The following is an 18,393-nucleotide window of genomic DNA, read 5'->3' as shown; positions in this document are numbered from 1 at the left end:
GTAAACAGCCCAAAACGAGTCAAAATATTTTCAATATTTTATGGCACAATATAGAAAATAAAAATATAAACATTCAATAAAATTTTCATGTATCTACAGTTATTCGTTTTTGAATAACATTAAAATAACAAAACCGCTACCTACATGAGAAATCGAGTGAATCCAATATTGTAAAAATATAAATTTCAAACGTTCATAAAAATTTAACTTGATTTGCTTGTAGGCATTTTTTTTTCTTTGATAAAGGTAGACAAACTTATGAGGCATCTTGTAATACATTTTGAAATCTTAGATTTAAAAAGAAAATTTTTTATGAATTCTCAATTTAAAATAATTTGCAAATTTTCGTGATTTTCGTGATTTTTCCGTATTTTGTCAAGATTTGAACTTTAAATGGTTATAAATAAAATCTGTGGCTAAGAATTTTTCATATTATTCAAATGCTATTGTAACAATATAGTAGGAGCCTTGGATTCAATTTTCAAGCTTTTTTACCTAACAAATGAAGTTTTATTGACATTCATGGAAAAAAAGTCTAATCAAATTGGAAACAGAAAATGTTCCTAAACAGTTCAAAATATTTTGAAAATGTTATCATGTATAGAAAATGCAAATATAAATGACCAGTGAACATTTCATGTATCTACAGTCATTTTTTTTAAAGTTATACCTAAAACCAAAATCGATTTTGTAGAAAACCGACTTTGCGTAAAAATTCCCGTTTTTCCAAATTTGTATGTTGTTTTTCCCGGCGATTTTGAAAACTATTGGGAATTTTAAATGTTGACCTCCCCAATTCACCAACAATATTCGCTTTCCCATCGAACAAGATACTGAAGTTGAAAATCGAAGCATTACTTCGACTACGATTATCGTGTACACAGACACAAAAAAAGAAAATAAATAAAAATTATAAAAAAAACACACTGTGTAAAATCAATAAATTCATCGTTCCACTCAGAATCTAAAAGGGATTTATTTTTTTGGTGGGGGGGCGTACAAATATTGTTGACTCGGCGCGCAAAAAGTGTAAATACGGCCCTGTAGACAGGTAGTTATTAACTTTATTAATTTTATTAACTATAGGTAATTATTAACTTTATTCGAAAATATATATTAATATTAATAATTGATTTTAAACTTAGTTAAGTTACTTTCATTTTATATTTAACTTGTAACTTTTACAATATATTTTTTTGAATTTATCATTAAACTGATTCTTATAATAATAATTAAGTAATTAAATAATTAGTAATGTTTTAATAGTTTATTAAGCCATAGACATTATATTCTATTATTTCTAAAAAGAAAATTAACTTTTAACTTTAAACTTAACTTACATTTTTCTATATTAACTATTAACTTATCGAGTAAAAAAAAATAGTTAACCTACCTATTTGCCAAATGCCAGGCTTTTTTTTTATTAATTATTATGGATTGTCGACTACATTTCTAATTTATCGTCTTTTTTCCATGATTACATTCTTATAGGTTAGGTACTTAGGTAAAAAATAAGTATTATAATGAACCGCCTTTTTATTGTTTAGCGGTCAATAGTGATTACTTATTTATTAGTTATTTACTTATTAGCTGGTTAAATAGTAATAAGTTAAATGGTGGAAATGGTCGATCGCTGAGTACTGAATACTGAATTCTGGGATCAGCTTGTTGCGTTGCCGCGTTGGCATAAATACATGCTACGTTAAGATTCTGAATACGATTTTATTACGACGGAACAGAAATTCAAAGGTCGATTCCGCTCCGCCTGGGAAGCAAACTGTTAACTTGACGACTTTAATATCCTGTTCAGGGATGGAGGACTCACGAGAATCGACCTTAAACAAAAAGGACGTGTAAGTATCTGATGGATATTTGTGAGCGAGTAATGCCATTTAATAATCGTATTAATTGTTACAGGATTGATGGTACAAGTTCATCAAATTACTTGGGCTGTAAAGACCTAGGTGTTTATAGTTTGGAAAACTCCAGAGGCTCCAAACGCAGTCGTTACTTGTATCCTGATACCAAGGTAGGTAATAAATATTAATTTTTTTTAGTCAGTGTAAGAATTTTATTGCTGTTTTGACTGGCTGCATTATATTATTATGATTGGCACAAATAAAAATATAATAATGACAGGTTTTGTATTCAGGAGATTTTTGAAGTTTTGAAACAGCTTAAGATATCATAATCAAGATATATATTTTTTAAATGTGTCCAGCTTTAGACTTAGTATGTCTAAATGCAGGGCCGGATTGATTAGGCGAGCTACCGAGAAAATCTCGGTGGGCCACTTAAAGTTTAGGCTGTGTGAATATATGATTGGCAACCTATAAGCTCGTAATAATTATAGACGTAATTTTGGACCACTGAATATGTAAATGGTCGCTTAGAAGTGAAAATCTCAATGGACCGATTCAGCCATTTGAGTAGGTAGGTACTTCAAAGAAATCAAAGAAAAAAAATATTATTACTATTTTTTATGAAATGAAATAAATGTTCAGGTTAATATGGTAGATAGTATATGGTAGTGAAGGTTTATCTCTGAAAAGTAATTTTATTAATTTCAATAATGACACAAATCCACTTATTGAAATTCACTGGTTTGTACTATAATACGTCTAGACAGTTATATTTTTTTTAAATTAGTCAAATTTACTCATGATTATTGAGGTAAAAATCAAAATTGAAAGGAAAGCAGATTTTGATTATGTTGTGTGAATTGTTCATTTATGAAGTATTACCTACTGTACTGACATTTTCATTAGTTTGTTTAAATTTAATCTTCTTAAACTAGCCATCAGAATTTTTTCTTAGTTTTTTTTTAACTCTACATTTGTTTTATGAGGGAATTTGTATTTATGTGACTTATTTTGTTTTCTTCTATAATAGTAAGTAATAACATTTTACCTTTTTAAATTTATATTAAAAAATAAAACAATAGGTTTGGATTGGGATACATAATGTTCTAACTATAAATGTATTGTTGATATTTTAGTTCTTATATATCTTAAAACTGAAAATTGTGTTTTAATGTTTTTATTTAATATTTATATTTTAAAAAGCTTCCAAATTACTATTCATATATTATGATAAAATTATTACATAATATGTTAGTTAATTATTTATTTTGTTTATTTAGATATGGCCTATGGGGTATGGCTTGAATACTTATGTGTATAAACGTAAGCAAAAAAAGTGTCTAATGAATAATGGTAACTCAAAGTTTAATTTAAATATGTTGTTTTAAATGCTAATTTTTAAATTATCCAAAATTTGCTTACAGACAATTTTGATACATTACCAGAAGAAATAGTATTAAAGATATTTAAAATGATGGACAAGCGTACTTTACTAAAGTGTGCACTTGTATGCCATCAATGGCGACGTATTGCATATGATGAATCTTTATGGCAACATTTAAACATACCGTCTCGTCGTATGAGTGTGGAGACTTTAGATAATATTCTTGCCCGTAATATCAAATACTTTTCTGCTTCTCATTCAAATGTAAGTAAATTATCCATTTTGTGCTTTTACTAAGATTAGCAATTTAATTTCAACTGTTTTTCAGTTTTATATTTTTGCAAACCAGTGTTTATGTAAAACACCATTTCCCAAGTTGCAGTACTTAGATTTGAGTTCTGTATTCATGCATTATAATAGTAAGGAATAAATATTAATGAAAAATGTATAAAATTCAATATATATATGTATTTTTTTTTCTTTTTATTTAAAGCGCTACGTTCATTATTAAGGCAATGTTCTAATTTGATAAAACTGAGTTTGGAAAACTGTACTGTAGATTCCTTATGTTGCCAGTACATTGGATACAATACCAATTTAAAAGTACTTAACTTAGCTTCAACAGTTGGTCTTGACCGCAATGGCTTGGAACACATAGTGTCTCTCCAAAAGTAAATATATTATATGTTTGATGTTTTTGGGTAAAATAATTAGTGATACAAAATATTATTTAAAATGTTTATATTTTAAATTTAATGTCTGTTCTCATATTTAATATGCTCTTTAGTTGTTTAAAGACTTGTAAGTTTATAAGGGACCGGATTTATATACACAAATAGTCCTCCAAATATGCTTCTAAAATTATAAATATGCAATTATTTTTAAATATGCACTTAAAATTGAATCGAAAACATTTTATTTAAAATTATGTTAAAAATAAGTATTAATTAATTAAATAATAAAAAATGTATAAAAAGGTTATAAAAGTATAACAAAAGTATTTCGTCATCTTCATTAAGTTCTTCACCATTTAACATTCTTAATCTTGAATCTATAAAATATTAGCCCTGATTGGCTTCCGTCGAACACTTGAAGTTCTATTATATGAACAACGAATTTATCTATATTAATATAATAATAATATATACATATATATGTTGCATATGAGTATGTTATCTTATTTTTAAGAATAAAGATTGGTAATAAAATATTATTGATATTATGTGGGTGTGAATGTGAAAATACGATGAAAAACAAGTATATGTGCTATGCTCTGTTCAGATTAAGTTTGAACTGCTTGCTTGATCAAAACACGTTTTTTTTCGCGCATTCCGGACACCAGGGGGAATGTATGCACGGCGGCCAGCACCGGCGCCAATGATCGATGACTCGGCCAATCACAGAACGCATAGCCATCGCATGGGGGGTCAGGCACTGTTTGGTAGCTCAGTCTGCATGCGCAACACGGTTCAATCTTAACCTGAACTGAGTATATAAAAATATGCACTATAAAACCACAAATATGCATTTAATAGGTAAAAACGTTGAAATATACAATTTGTGTTATTTTAATCAGAATGATCTAAATTGGAGACAATTCTCATCAGATTTCAAAAAGCTTATTTCAATACGTAAATGTATTTGCATATAAATCCGGTCCCTACTTATAACTAGAGAAGACTTCTTCCGCCTGAAAACTGCTACAGTAAAACCAGAGAATGCACTTGATTTATAGACTACTCTTGTTGTAGGTGTGTGTCACAACTTACAGGTAATAAAGAAATGGATAAGAAAGCAGTTATATTTTTACATAATAATTATAATTGTACCTAACCTAACCTCAGTACTTGTATTAAACATTTGTCGGTTGGCTGCTATTCTCATCACAGAACACTTGCATTTACTGTATAGGAATGTCCTATCCATTTCTTTATTGTTTATGATGTTTGAAGTGGATGAGACTCAATATAATAAAATAAATAAAATATTCTATAGATCAGATTCTAATTATTATTGATAAAAACCATACTATTTATTATTATACAATACCCGGATAACCTATCTTAAATACCAACCATAGTGATCGTGGATATAGTAGATATAGTTGCAAATTGCCATAAACAAGACTTGTGCAATATATCTATGCCTAAAAACAATTGTTTTGTTGTAATAGTTATTAGTTAATAATTAATATAGAAAGTTCTAGTGTGTCTGATGTTGGATAAAATTTTCTTGTAATTCAGTCCACTTCAGTAAAGTTTCGATTATGGCTGTCTCAAGAATAATTTTATATTTTCTTAAAATATTACAAACAAATTGGATCTATCCCCTCCATTTTTTTTCCAGTATAATTTTTGTTTGTTAATATTTCAGTTTGGAAGAATTGAATGTGTCTTGGGCTAAATTGGAAGATGACAATTTACATTATCTGGTGGCCAATATGATCCCAAATATAAAATGCCTTAATATTAGTGGATTTTTGAAACAGTTAGCAGATTTTGGTATGTATTAGTGGAAGGTTTTAATGTTTCCAAACTGTCAAAATGAATAAATTTAATTATTTTTTTGGAAAGTCTATTAGTTTTATGAGCAATTTTTGATTTATATTGAAAACATTTAAGATTTGTCAAGGTTGAGTAGCCGTTGTACAAAACTAATTGAATTGGATATTAGTGATAGCCTTGCTATTACTGCAAGTAGTTTGGACAAAATATTGGAGAAAAACCATGAATTAAAAGTGTTGTCCATTAATCGCTGTTACAATATTGATACTCCTAGACTGTTAAAGTGAGAAATTTGAATAGTTTGAAATTATTAAAAAATATGTTACTCTTACAATAATTAAAATTATGTTTCAGTCTAACGGAGCTTTCGAGAAGGAAAAGAAATTCTATTATGAGTTTGAAGGAGGTGAATTTTATTGGCATAACACCCACTCGAATATTGGAGGATATAGCTAATATGCTAAATAACCCAGATATGGTTTTGAAAATAAATGGTAGCAAGTTTTCTGGTATTGGCCGTCCAAAACTGGCTCAGAATAAACATACCATTTGGGAAATTCCTGCTTTCATAGACTGCTAATACTTTACTTTATAGGTATGACTAATGTTCCATTGCCAATATACTGTGATTTAAGTTATAGACCATTAGAATAGAGTTTTATGAACTTATGAAATTCTATTTTTTTTTTTAATTTCAATTATCTTGAAAAATTAACTATTATTTATTTATTTTTAATTGTATTTAACTATTATTATTATTGAATAATTTTGGTAAAAATGTTTGTCTTCTAATTTTTAAATTGAATATGTAAAACACAAAAAATATAAATTTTGACTGATAAAGTTTTTTTTTTTTTTAAATATTTTAGTTGATAAAAATAAGATTTTATCATAAACTTATTTAATTTATGACAATGTTATAAAAATAAAACAAATTTAATATACTATGTTAAAATGATTATTGTACTATATGTACAATAAACATACTATATAATTATATTTATTTATACAAATTTAAGAATGTATTTTCATTGATTTGTTTTTATTATTCTTGTTAAAATATATTTTATGATTCCATTAATGTAAATAAAAGAATGGAAAAAACATTTAAATCTTTATGTGTTTTTAAGTTATTTATTCGGTTCATACAGACATTATAAAGTCCAAATGCAATAGAATTTGTAAACAAAATTTTATTATTTATGAATAACATGCTAAATTCAAAATAATAATCAACATACATATTAGCAATAGTTGCATAGGGGGACGGAGTAACTGAGCGGACTAAGGTGTCGGTTGTGATGTGCACCGACACCAGTTCAAAACCTCAGCTGTGGACGTCATCTTTATTTGGGCAAGTATGGTGTCCGTAGAAAATTGCCGCCATCCCGGCATGGCAGACACCTACGGGTGCCCAGTAAAAAATCTGCCAAATTAACAAACACATGTTTAAACCTACAGTACCTTTCCCCAAAGTTAAATATCCGCCCAATGGCCTAAGTTGCCGCGGGTTCATTAATAATAATAATAAAAAAAAATAGTTGCATAAGACATTTAAAATAATTCAACATGTCTTCTTAATTTCTATAATATATGTTCCCCTTACTACAAACAATATTAATTATTACGCTCAATTATTTAGGGCTGTTTATAATTTATTTTAGCAATGTATTACAGTATTATATGGTGGCCCATCTTGAACAGTTGATTCTGAACAGCCCTTACAAATTGAATTAATAACTATTCAGGGGCAGGTAGAGCACAACTATGGCACTAGGATTTTAAAGTAAGTTAGTAATGGTTTCAATGACGTTTATAAAGTGAACCAGATTTATTGATCATTTTCTAAATATTTGTTTTAAAGTGTTGATAAAAGTTCTTTGGGTGGTCGAAATGCTTAAAAATTTGAAACAGGATATCTCTTAAGTTGTTCTTATAACAATTTAAAAATACAGATACAATTTTCTTTTATAAATGTTTGAAATTTTAATTATAACATTTGTCAATATATTGAAAATTTTCAAATTATTTCGAAGTTAAAAGTGTATAGCATTTTCAATTTTTCTATTCACCATTTACTACTAGGTTCCTTACTTCCTTATAAATTTTTCTTAGTTATTTAAAATCTTAAAAGTGCAAATGCAAGTTTTATGTTAAATTTTAATGCAATTGGATATTTAATCGAAAAATAACTATTGCTTATATTATTATTTGCTATTCACACTAAGATTTTCAAAATAATAAGATTAAATTTAAGCTATTTATGCTTCACACAGTTCTAGCTAATACAGCCGGTAATATTTTAGTGATTGTTATATATTATATTATTCCATTAGTTTTTGGATACAATTAGTTCAACCCACCGGTTACCGTATTACCAATAAGTATTAACATTGATTTTATAATGTTATGCTAAATACTAAATAGTAATATAAATATATAATAATAAAATAAACTTACTAATATAATCTGATAGAACATCCCCACTAAAGAATTGATCATTTTATTGTTTACAATGATTTAATATATATCCGTTACAGGGTAAATTCCACATACTATCTATACAGCAGAGCGGGTTCCCTGATTTATTTTTTACTTCAGTTACTACACTTGACGGTCTATTGTCTATTTATAAGTTTTTAAGTGCTTTAAAGATGGTTGTTAAATCCCTACTGATAAAAAATAACCACTGCTTATTAAAATAATTTTTAACAATTATTGTAGCCAAGTAGGTAAAATGTATGATGCAGTCAGAAATATTGGAAAATTATAAGTTTAGCACAACATAGTAGGTTTGGATAAAATTATATTTTCAAATATTTGAAATTAGAATATCAGCAAAAAGATTTGCTAGATGATTAATTATTTTATTGATACTGAAAAAAATATATAGTAAAATATCAGACATAAAATTGTAATTGCCAATATATATTTTGTTGTAAATTGCAGACAAATAATAATTTATTGTGAAAAGTATATAATTTGTGGTTAAACAACAACAAAATAACTGACAGGATTTCTTAAATTATTATTATAATATTATACAACAATTAAATATTTTGAAAACCCATTGATTACATTTATTTAAACTTTACGCGGCTTTATAGTTATTAGTTGACCAACCAACATTCAATATTAAATGATCATATCCATAACCATGTAAGCCCTTGATGGCTCGTTCGGCATCTATTCTAGATTTGAAATTCACAAATGCATAGCCTTTACATGCGCCAGTAACCTTGTTAGAAGCCAAGAAAATTCGAGCAATCTGCCCAAACTTATTGACCAGTTCACTCAAATCTGCTTCTGACGTGCTCTCTGAAAGATTTTCAATACGAATAGCTGGTACCTCGTCGTAACCACGAGCGTATGGATCTCGTTTTCCAGCGGTATTTGTAGCTCCTTCTCGTGCCGAAGGTGGGATGTAAGGCCTAAACAACAAGACAATGTTAGGATAATAGATAACAAAATTACAATGGACAAATCTAAATCATCTAACCTGTTGGTTCCGGTATTCTTTTCCGGTTCGGACACCTTTTCTTGCACTAATTTTTTGTCCTCAACAACTAACCCGGTGCCCTTAAGATGACACGAGAAAGACCAATGTTCACCGCCGCAGGTACGACACTTGATGTTCATGTTTACATTCTTGAGCTTGTCCAATGGGTTCTCTTCTGTTTTGTCTCCATCCTTGCCAGACAAGAACTGCATCTGTATCTCTTCAGCGGGTATGGTCGTCGCGATATTTGGTCCGGCCTTATCGTTGCGCGAGTCACCGAACTTGGGCCACGTCTTCCGTTCTGCTATCGTTTTGGACACCAGCCGTTTTTCGATCTTGTAGGTGCGCACCACCTTTTCCTTCTTGTCGTCTTTGTTCCACCGGTATTCTGTTATTATCCGGTTGTTACCTACCTGCTCGGTCTTTGACTGCGGCAGCGTCGTTTTCTCCAAGTGGTCCTCGACCTCGTCGGCCCAACTTGCTTTGATCAAGTCTTTCATCTAAAACAAAACGCGGCAATCAGGGTACGGCGGTGGACAGTTTTTGCGATACTTACCTTTCTCGGACGTTGGAAAGGGGATTGAAGATTTGATACCTATCGCAGACTTTGTGGCTGCGTAGTACGAAGTCCTCCCGGTGCCGAAAGTCTGAAGGGAAGTCGAAACTTGAAGTAGTTCGACGAAAGACGAAAGTCAAAAGAAACAGAAAAAGTAATGTAAACATCGCGTCGACCTGTTATCATCAGAACGCGCCTCGTGAGTCTGTCGTGGCCGTGAATGGGACGCGCCTTGGTTACTAACACTGAAACCATACCAATTACCGATAACCGGCGGTTGGCTACGCTGTGATCCGCAATATTTATCGCGATTCCCGACAGCCCGACGGCTGACGAATTTATGTTCTTGGATGTTAAAGCCGTATAGGTAGTAGGGGGAAACGCTTCACCAATCCCATGAAAATTAATTTTGTAAACAAACAGCGTCCCGGACTAGAGAGTATAAACTATAGACTTTAGAGTCTGAAAGTCTGGAGCATAGAAAATATACTCTGGTCTGGAGTTCCGACTTCCGAGCGGCGAAGTGGGTGAATCGAGAAATCGAGCTATAGTCGAGAATTTCTCATTGTCGACTACGACGAAGGAGGTACTTGCACTAGAACCACGCAATCGACGATGCGAAATCGCCGCTTCGTTGATTGTTGATTCTTCTAAACGCGCCACCACTTGCGTGACGATTTTCGGCCAGCTCGCCAATAATGGACGTACCTCAACCTCCGGAAGGTAAAATCTCGTCAGATGGTGATATTCGAAATCGGGGCGATGCCGTTTCATTTTTTGTCGTTTTCTTATTTTCGTTATTATTTACGTAGATCACGAATTGCGCACGATCATCGACAAGTTGGCCGTGTTTGTCGCACGCAACGGACCAGACTTTGAACAGATGACCAAGACCAAACAGAAGGACAACCCAAAGTTTGAATTTCTGTTCGGTGGCCGTCACTTTGATTACTACCTGCGTAAAGTCTCCACGGAACAATCGAGTGAGTGGTGTTTGAGACTACAACAAACTGGCTATTACTAGTTGTAGGCACTATTGACACAAGCAGTTTGTCCAATCTATTTTTTCTTTTTGAATTTTAAAAGTCAATACCCAAACACAAAAAGAAACACTGTTTTTAAATGACGTTTGTTTACATTTCGTTAGCTATTGTACTATAGCTAGTAATTCATTATTAAGGTGTCATATTTGTGGATTTTATTATTATATTTAATGTTATAGTGTTTTGTTAACCCTATTCATCAATTTAGAATTGTCATTTGTACTCTTAAGTTTTAAACTAATTGTTTTATGAAATTATTTAGTATTAAATCAAAACAGTGTCAGAGAAATAGCTCAAGCCGCAGTTGCAAATAATTCAGTTAGTACACAGCAATTGAACATGGCAGCTGCTGCAACGCAATGGTTAAATTTAAACCAAACAAATGATTGTCAGCCATCAGTAGTTACCATAGAATCCCTGAATGCTCAACAAGCCAATCTGCAGCAACAAATTGCCCAGGCAGAGAAAAATTTTAACTCACAACTAATGGTAAGAAATAAAATAAAAGATTTTTGAATAATATTTCAGTGTAAATCAATGTTAATAGATATTGGCCCAGCAGCAACAAGTGGCTACTGAAGATAAAATACTATCTGAACAGCGAGAATATATTAATTCTGAAGCCGCAGCTAATGATTTATCACTGGTTGAGTTGTCATCTGTGCTTGAACCAATTATTAAAGGATGTACTAAAGATGCAATAGCTAATGGTAAATCATGGATTATGAAACAAACAGCCAGTGAACGAAAAGTTGATGTAATCACCCAATATTTACTTATGGAGTGAGTGATATATTAATATACCATTATTATTAACAATTTATCAATAATATATTTATATACTATAAATACTGTTCTTTGGTACAGAGTAATGGACCTAAATGCAGAATTTTCAAAACAGTTGCATTTAATATATTTAGTAAATGACACAGTTCATCATTGGTAAGATGATTAATTGCTAGTAGTTATTATGATAAATAATAAATACTTTCAATTTGTTTTTTTAATTGTTCTCTTTAGTATTCGTAAGTCAGAAAAGATACTGAAAACATCACTTGAATCGATCATTGTACCAATGTTTTGTTCAGCGATGATGAGAGCAAATGAAGATCAAAAATCTAAATTAAGCAAAGTAAGATTAATACATATTATCACATGCTTTGATAATTTTAAATAATATTTAAACTTGGTTTTGAAATCAATAGCTGCTATCTTTGTGGGAAACAAAAAATCATTATTTCCCTGAAACTATAATGGAGCGATTGAAAAATCCTGATAGATCAATGGCAGAATATAAAAGCAACCTATTAGAAAAGTATAGGGATGCCGTCAATCAACTCAACATGATCATGAACAATACATTACAAAATTACCGTAGCCAACATCAATCATTTCTAGCACATTGTAACAATCAGATTCAGGTAATACAATAATTATTAAAAAGACAATATCTTATAAAACTTATACCTGGTTCACTTTAAACATTCAGTGCTTAAAAAGTCACTAATGTAGGGATAATAAATTAACGAACCAATTCTTAGTTGACATTAAACCATCGAAACATTTAAAAAATGCGTTTTAGCTTTTGTTAAAAGTATTTGCAAAACTATTCGTTGGATTTATGAGAATTTTATTTTTTTATCCTAAATTAGTTCAACATGACCATATTAAATTAAATTTTTTTGTATGCCTATACATAAATACTTTTTGTATGTATATATTTATATTTACATGTATATTTATATTAATTATTTGTATAATATTATATTCAACCTTTCTTTCATAAGTCATTTTTTATTGGGAATTCGATTATTTTAGAGTATAGAAAACCAAAAACGTTCGCTAGAACAACAAAAACAAAGGGTAACTCCTCTTTCAATTCCTCCAGCTCAAGGTAAGCGCACATCTGATTTAAAAAATGGACATTTTACACATTTTATGCAAAATAAAAGTTCAAATATTATTTATCATAAAAGTTTATGTTCAAACACAAGGTTTCAAAACTATATATGTATTTAAAAACTCAATACTTAAGCTTTCATTTATCCTTTACAAATTAATTAATATAATTTTTTTTTAAATATATATGTAACTGTAGATTATAGAAAGTTTTAAATTTAAAGTGTATAGTAGTTAAAAATGATTAACTTTCTTAATAACTCATTAATTTGTTTTAGTAATTATAAATTTAACAATAAAGAATATATATATATTTTCTAGTTTAATTTTTTTTATATAATATAACAAACTTTAAATACCTCTGAGCAATTTTGTTTTTGTAACTTAATTTTATACTATTTTCAAAAATTATCTAAATCAAAATAATAATGCAAATTAATTGATTAGTTTTATCAGGATTATTGTAAATAATATTCACTTTTTAGTTTTTTCTCACAATACTACCTAGTGCCTATTGTTAAATGTTTTAATTATATTTTATCTTCATAAAATGTATATATGTGTTTGAGTTATTAGTTCTTTGCATCTAAGTTAATTTTTCATTAATTATTATTATATGTTTTTGTATGTGTTTGGTATTTTTTATTTTACAGTATAAATACAATTTTGTATTTTTGTGTTAAGCTTGGTATTTTTTTTCCATAATTTTATTTCTTACAATATTTTTTAAGATAGACAATTTTGTTCATGGTTTGTTATATTTAAGACATCTCAATTTTATTAAATATTAAATTTTAAAGAATAATATTGTATGATTAGTTAAATTCTCATACTTAAAAATTATCTTATTATTTTTCATAAATGTTTATATTGAATTGATTTTTCTGTTTAGGCTATACATAAAATATTTGAATTGAACATTTATTGATTATTCATTTATAACTCTTTAATTTCATCCGGATAAAAATATTTTTGTTTTATATTTACTAGGTTATAATTATTGATACGTTTTTGTCGTTTAATTAAGTTTAAAGTATTGTAGAAACTAGAAACTATCATTTAGAATATTCTTCAGAAAATGGTATTTATTTATTGTGAAAGATGACTTTATAATTCTAATGAACTAATTCAACATCATGGTAACATGTTATTGAACCTGTAATATGTTTTCTTTTTACCATAAACTCAAAAGTGCTATAGGCTTTGTTCTTATTGAGATTTGTTTCATAACTCCTTATGAAAGTAGTAAATGTATTTATATATAATATATATATTATATAAACATTATTGTAATGGAAACCTTGTGTACATATTCTCTTAATTTTGTAATATTTCCCCTTTAGAACCATTTCTCTTTTGTTTTTTTGTTTAGACGACACAAATCGACAGCATTTTAATGAAGGCCGTTTACCTTCTCCTCCTTCATACCAGAGTAACATGTCTGGGTATATACAAGCCGACCATCAAAATTATCCGCACCAAACAGATAATGGATATCAGCAAGATGATCACTATGGACAGCCTATACAAAATTGTATGCAACAACCTCCCTCTATGTATAATAGACCTCCACCACCATTTAACCAACCACCACCCAATATACACTTACAACCTCCGCGTAAGTATATAAGCAAAATTATTTTCATCACTGTATACTGACAAAAAATTTTATGACTCAAGCTTCAATGGAGTTACCTGATCTGAGCCGGCCACCTCCAAATTTTATACAAAACAACTTTCCTTTACCACCAATTCAGCCAGATATTACACCGGATGATTTGCTTCCTTCACTGCCATACTATGAACTTCCAGCTGGCCTTATGGTGCCATTAGTTAAAGTTTGTTAAAAATTTATAAATATAGTATATTTGTATGTTATATATTTTTGTGTATATATTAAATTGTATTATACTTATACAATGATGGTATTTCATTCAGTTGGAAGATAGCAATTATAAACCTTTAGATCCAGATACAATCAGATTACCACCACCTGCTCCACCTACAGATCGTCTATTGGATGCAGTCAAAGCCTTTTACATGCCCCCTGGACATTTCGCTCCACGTGATAGGTAAATATTTGTATACAAAAGTTCAATATAATTATTTGGCTAATGATTTTTGTATTAGTGATGGTTGGGAAAAACTTGGTTTATATGAATACTACAAAGCCAAACATTCTGCAAAAAAACAAAAAGAAGATGATATTGCTGATAATATAAGAGAAAGATCAAAGTCTCCATCTCCAATTATGTTACCTTCACTGAAAGATAAATCACCAGTTCGAAAAAAGCGTTACAGAAGGTTAGATGAAGTAAATTAAACAACATAGCATAAATTATTTTGTCGTTTGTTTTTATTGCTTTAGTCGTAGTCGAAGCCCAAAACCACGTAGTCCAACCAGACGAATTATAAATAAAAAAAACAGTCCTCCACCAACACCTAACCGTGGTCGTCGAAGACGTTCTCCATCTAGATCACCAACACCTTCTCCACCGTCTTCTCAAAGAAGTCCTACACCGCCTTCATTTGGGGGGTAAGTAATATTGCATGAATTGTTTTATTATTAAATCACATTTGTAAAATATTTATTTAAATTATTTTAGAACTAGTTTTGGTAAAACTGCCCAAGAACGATTGGACGAGTCAAATAAAGGTCATCAGCTTCTGAAAAAAATGGGTTGGGGTGGTGCTGGATTGGGTTCAAAGGAGCAAGGTATCGACACACCAATTAGCAGTGGTGACGTAAGTAAAACGATGATTGAAAAATGTCTTGTAGTAAATATTATATTATATTTTTTTATTGTTATTGACAAATCGCTACTTGATATTGTATAAAATTATATTGACCTATGGCTTTGTGTTGGTCGTCACTATAAATTAGGTCCGAGATAGGACTGATCAATATAAGGGTGTGGGAATCAGTTTGAATGATCCGTACGAGAACTTCAGAAAGAACAAAGGCAAGGCGTTCATACATAGGATGCGTACAAGGGCAGAAGAACGAATGGAAGGCAATGCGTAGGTATAGAGTTTATCAATTTGATACAAAATTGTATGTTATATCATTGATTATAAATGGTTACCAATGGTAGTATGTTTATAGGGTGTTTGGGAATGTTTCATAATTTGATTGAAAAACAATAATTTAAAAAATATGAACGATATGAATACTTAGTTTTTTTGTATTGGTTGCTTTAAAAAATAAAAATAGTACAAACCTGTTTACGTGTATACATTGTATAGCATACTAATTAATATTATCTTTGGCTTTGTGTTTTTAATGAATCTTTAATTTCAATTTGATCAGAATAAAATTTCATTTTTAGACAGTGGTTTTAATAAATAATAAAGCTGATATACCATATATCATAAAGGTTTTCTTAATTATTCATTTATATAAAAAATTAGTCATACAATTGTTTTTGATTAGTTAGTCACCGGTGTATTATTACTTGTAACTAACAATGGTCAATGGGATACATATGTATAATTATGTGATATAAACTATTATATATTTGAAATCTATTTAGGTATAAACACTATAAATGCCTATAAATCTATTTAGGTTAACCTTGAGTCTACTAAAATACTACAAGTTAGTGTTGTAATCATCTTTATTAGTATAACCATTGATTATACAAACCATGATACAATACATTTTTGGAGTCATGACTCTCTGACTGAAATCTCGAACTTAATTGTGTTTGTCTACTTTTAAATATTTTTTTCTACCTCTGTTTGAGATTAGTCTTAATTATCTCATGCAAGTCTATTGTTTCAGGTGAACAATGTCCAGTTTATTTTATTTGTTATGTGGTAAATGTTATTTGGTAGAACGCCTCTATTTCTATAGAGGTGTGGCTAAAACGCGTTGTATTGTGAATACATTTATATTTTTTAGTAATAACATTTTAGCATACAAACGGAAAAACACCGTAAAGAACAACATTCAGAAATTATCTACTACTTTGTGAATATTATTTACTATGTCTTATTTTATTTATAACAAAATCAATAAATATTTTAAAATAATGATGTTACGTTAAGTGTTGTTATTGTCACAAAATACTCACGAAAGCATACAGTGTACATTTAATGAATACTGGATTAAATTATAATAATTGTTTGTATAAAATTTAGGGTAAATTACGTAAACTTTTATGAAAAATTATGTTAACGAATGCATAGACTCTAGATGTACAATTTATTGTTTTTTAATAATAGTTGTACATTATTGGTCAATATAAAATTATATAAATATTTATTTTTTTTTGTTATTTAAGTTGATATACTACAAATAGTGTTTTCTGTATAGCTATGTTTTACAATTTTTATACAAAATGTATTAAATTAAACATTCAATAAATAAAATATCAACCTTTGATATGGAGATGGAAATGTGTTGTTTCATACTTGTTTCAGCGTACACTGTTAAAATCAAAATTGAAATGAATCAAATTAAAAAAGTTTTTATTTAATCTGTTGTTTGTCAGATCCTGGTCTTTTTGACCGCAATATAAATTATTTTATTTTATTCATACATACCTAATTGTAAAAAATTGTATTAATACAAATCAATATTATTCTTTTAGAATAGTAAACCGTAAACGCCCCCGTGGGAATAGAGTATAGTTAGTAAATTAAATATATATAATAGTAATATACATAATACTAGTTAATATTAGAAACTAAATAATATAAATATTATTTAAAAACAAGTATGAGTTTAAAGGTCCCAACATACTGCAGCGGTGGCGTTAAATTCTATTGTTTTGGTTTTACCGCCGCGGTGAGCGGTGATATGTGTCCTGCAGCAATTCACCGCGACCGCCAACGCTGCAGTGTGTGGGAACCTTTAAGGTGTAAACAGAAATCAAACAAATAAAAAACCGATTTGTCGTTAGTTTATAGATAAAATAAAAAATTTATTTCAACTTTGTTCTTTACGTTAGCATGCGTACAAATTGGTTTTGAAATCGATCCAATTTTGTTATGATGTTATCTTGACAAGGACTCCTATGAATTTCTAGCTAAACCCAATTACTCAAATACAGCCTTGTAAAATATTCAAATAATTTTTATTTTATTCGAATACTATTTTAAATACTTTTTAAAAATACGAATATGTATTCTGAATAATTTATTTTGTATTTTTTTATTCATTAAAAAATACTTTTTTTAAACTCTAATACAAATTTTTCTATAAAAAGTCTGGCACATTGTAAGTTCTTATAACTAAATTCCAACTATTCCAACACTGACAAATATTAGTGGGAGGATGTTTGATGAAAACTTTTTTCAGGTCAGATCAAAGCCCGATTTTAATTTTGAAAATCAGGTTTTGATCCGACCATCAAAAATGTTCTCTTATTTTAAATAAAAAAAAATTAACGAAATCTAACTGTCTACTCTACGGAGGGTGAGAGTTTTTCCTGTAAAACATATTTTCGACTTTTCGTAATTAAGGGGATTCGATACCGTGATTTTCTGTTTTCGTTTAACACACGCGTGACATAGTATTTTGGACGTGTTTTTTGCCAAACATACCAATTGATCTAATGAAGCGATAAGAATTCTAAAAACAGATTTGAATTCGTCATCAAGTCTACTTGAAATCGACTTTCCCACATTTTTGATATAATC

The 18,393-nt window shown here is 29.3% G+C and overlaps 3 protein-coding genes across 4 annotated transcripts; 2 read left to right on the top strand and 1 right to left on the bottom strand.

The window, feature by feature from the left end:
• Positions 1-1,529: 1,529 nt before the first annotated feature.
• LOC100160074 (S-phase kinase-associated protein 2) lies at positions 1,530-6,415 on the top strand. The gene is made up of 9 exons (XM_001950452.5): positions 1,530-1,853; positions 1,918-2,029; positions 3,143-3,215; positions 3,287-3,510; positions 3,575-3,665; positions 3,740-3,917; positions 5,620-5,747; positions 5,868-6,033; positions 6,105-6,415. Exons 1-9 carry the CDS (start codon positions 1,813-1,815, stop codon positions 6,328-6,330), a joined length of 1,239 nt encoding a protein of 412 aa, XP_001950487.1. The 5' UTR covers positions 1,530-1,812; the 3' UTR covers positions 6,331-6,415.
• Positions 6,416-8,596: 2,181 nt separating this feature from the next.
• LOC100163458 (eukaryotic translation initiation factor 3 subunit G) lies at positions 8,597-9,993 on the bottom strand. The gene is made up of 3 exons (XM_001952263.3): positions 9,806-9,993; positions 9,250-9,749; positions 8,597-9,181 (listed from the first exon to the last, which is right to left on the bottom strand). The coding sequence occupies exons 2-3, from the start codon at positions 9,747-9,749 to the stop codon at positions 8,842-8,844; spliced, it is 840 nt and encodes a 279-aa protein (XP_001952298.1). The 5' UTR covers positions 9,806-9,993; the 3' UTR covers positions 8,597-8,841.
• A 151-nt stretch (positions 9,994-10,144) lies between these two features.
• LOC100162122 (calcium homeostasis endoplasmic reticulum protein) lies at positions 10,145-17,142 on the top strand. 2 transcript variants are annotated; one of them, XM_008182119.3, is made up of 16 exons: positions 10,145-10,528; positions 10,618-10,788; positions 11,111-11,337; positions 11,396-11,631; positions 11,716-11,790; positions 11,869-11,980; positions 12,054-12,269; positions 12,667-12,742; positions 14,120-14,365; positions 14,428-14,585; positions 14,686-14,819; positions 14,878-15,051; positions 15,116-15,283; positions 15,354-15,492; positions 15,632-15,772; positions 16,532-17,142. In XM_008182119.3, exons 1-15 carry the CDS (start codon positions 10,504-10,506, stop codon positions 15,770-15,772), a joined length of 2,298 nt encoding a protein of 765 aa, XP_008180341.1. In that variant the 5' UTR covers positions 10,145-10,503; the 3' UTR covers positions 16,532-17,142. The 2 variants fall into 2 exon arrangements, with proteins under 2 accessions (XP_008180341.1, XP_001950464.1); XM_001950429.5 differs by having other exon boundaries at positions 15,632-15,768; positions 16,532-17,012.
• The last annotated feature ends 1,251 nt before the right edge of the window (positions 17,143-18,393 follow it).

Source organism: Acyrthosiphon pisum, chromosome A2 (assembly GCF_005508785.2).
Source record: "Acyrthosiphon pisum isolate AL4f chromosome A2, pea_aphid_22Mar2018_4r6ur, whole genome shotgun sequence".
Classification (NCBI taxonomy): Eukaryota; Metazoa; Arthropoda; class Insecta; order Hemiptera; family Aphididae; genus Acyrthosiphon; species Acyrthosiphon pisum.
Note: the sequence above shows the minus strand (reverse complement) of the source record. Positions and strands in the feature narration are given on the sequence as shown.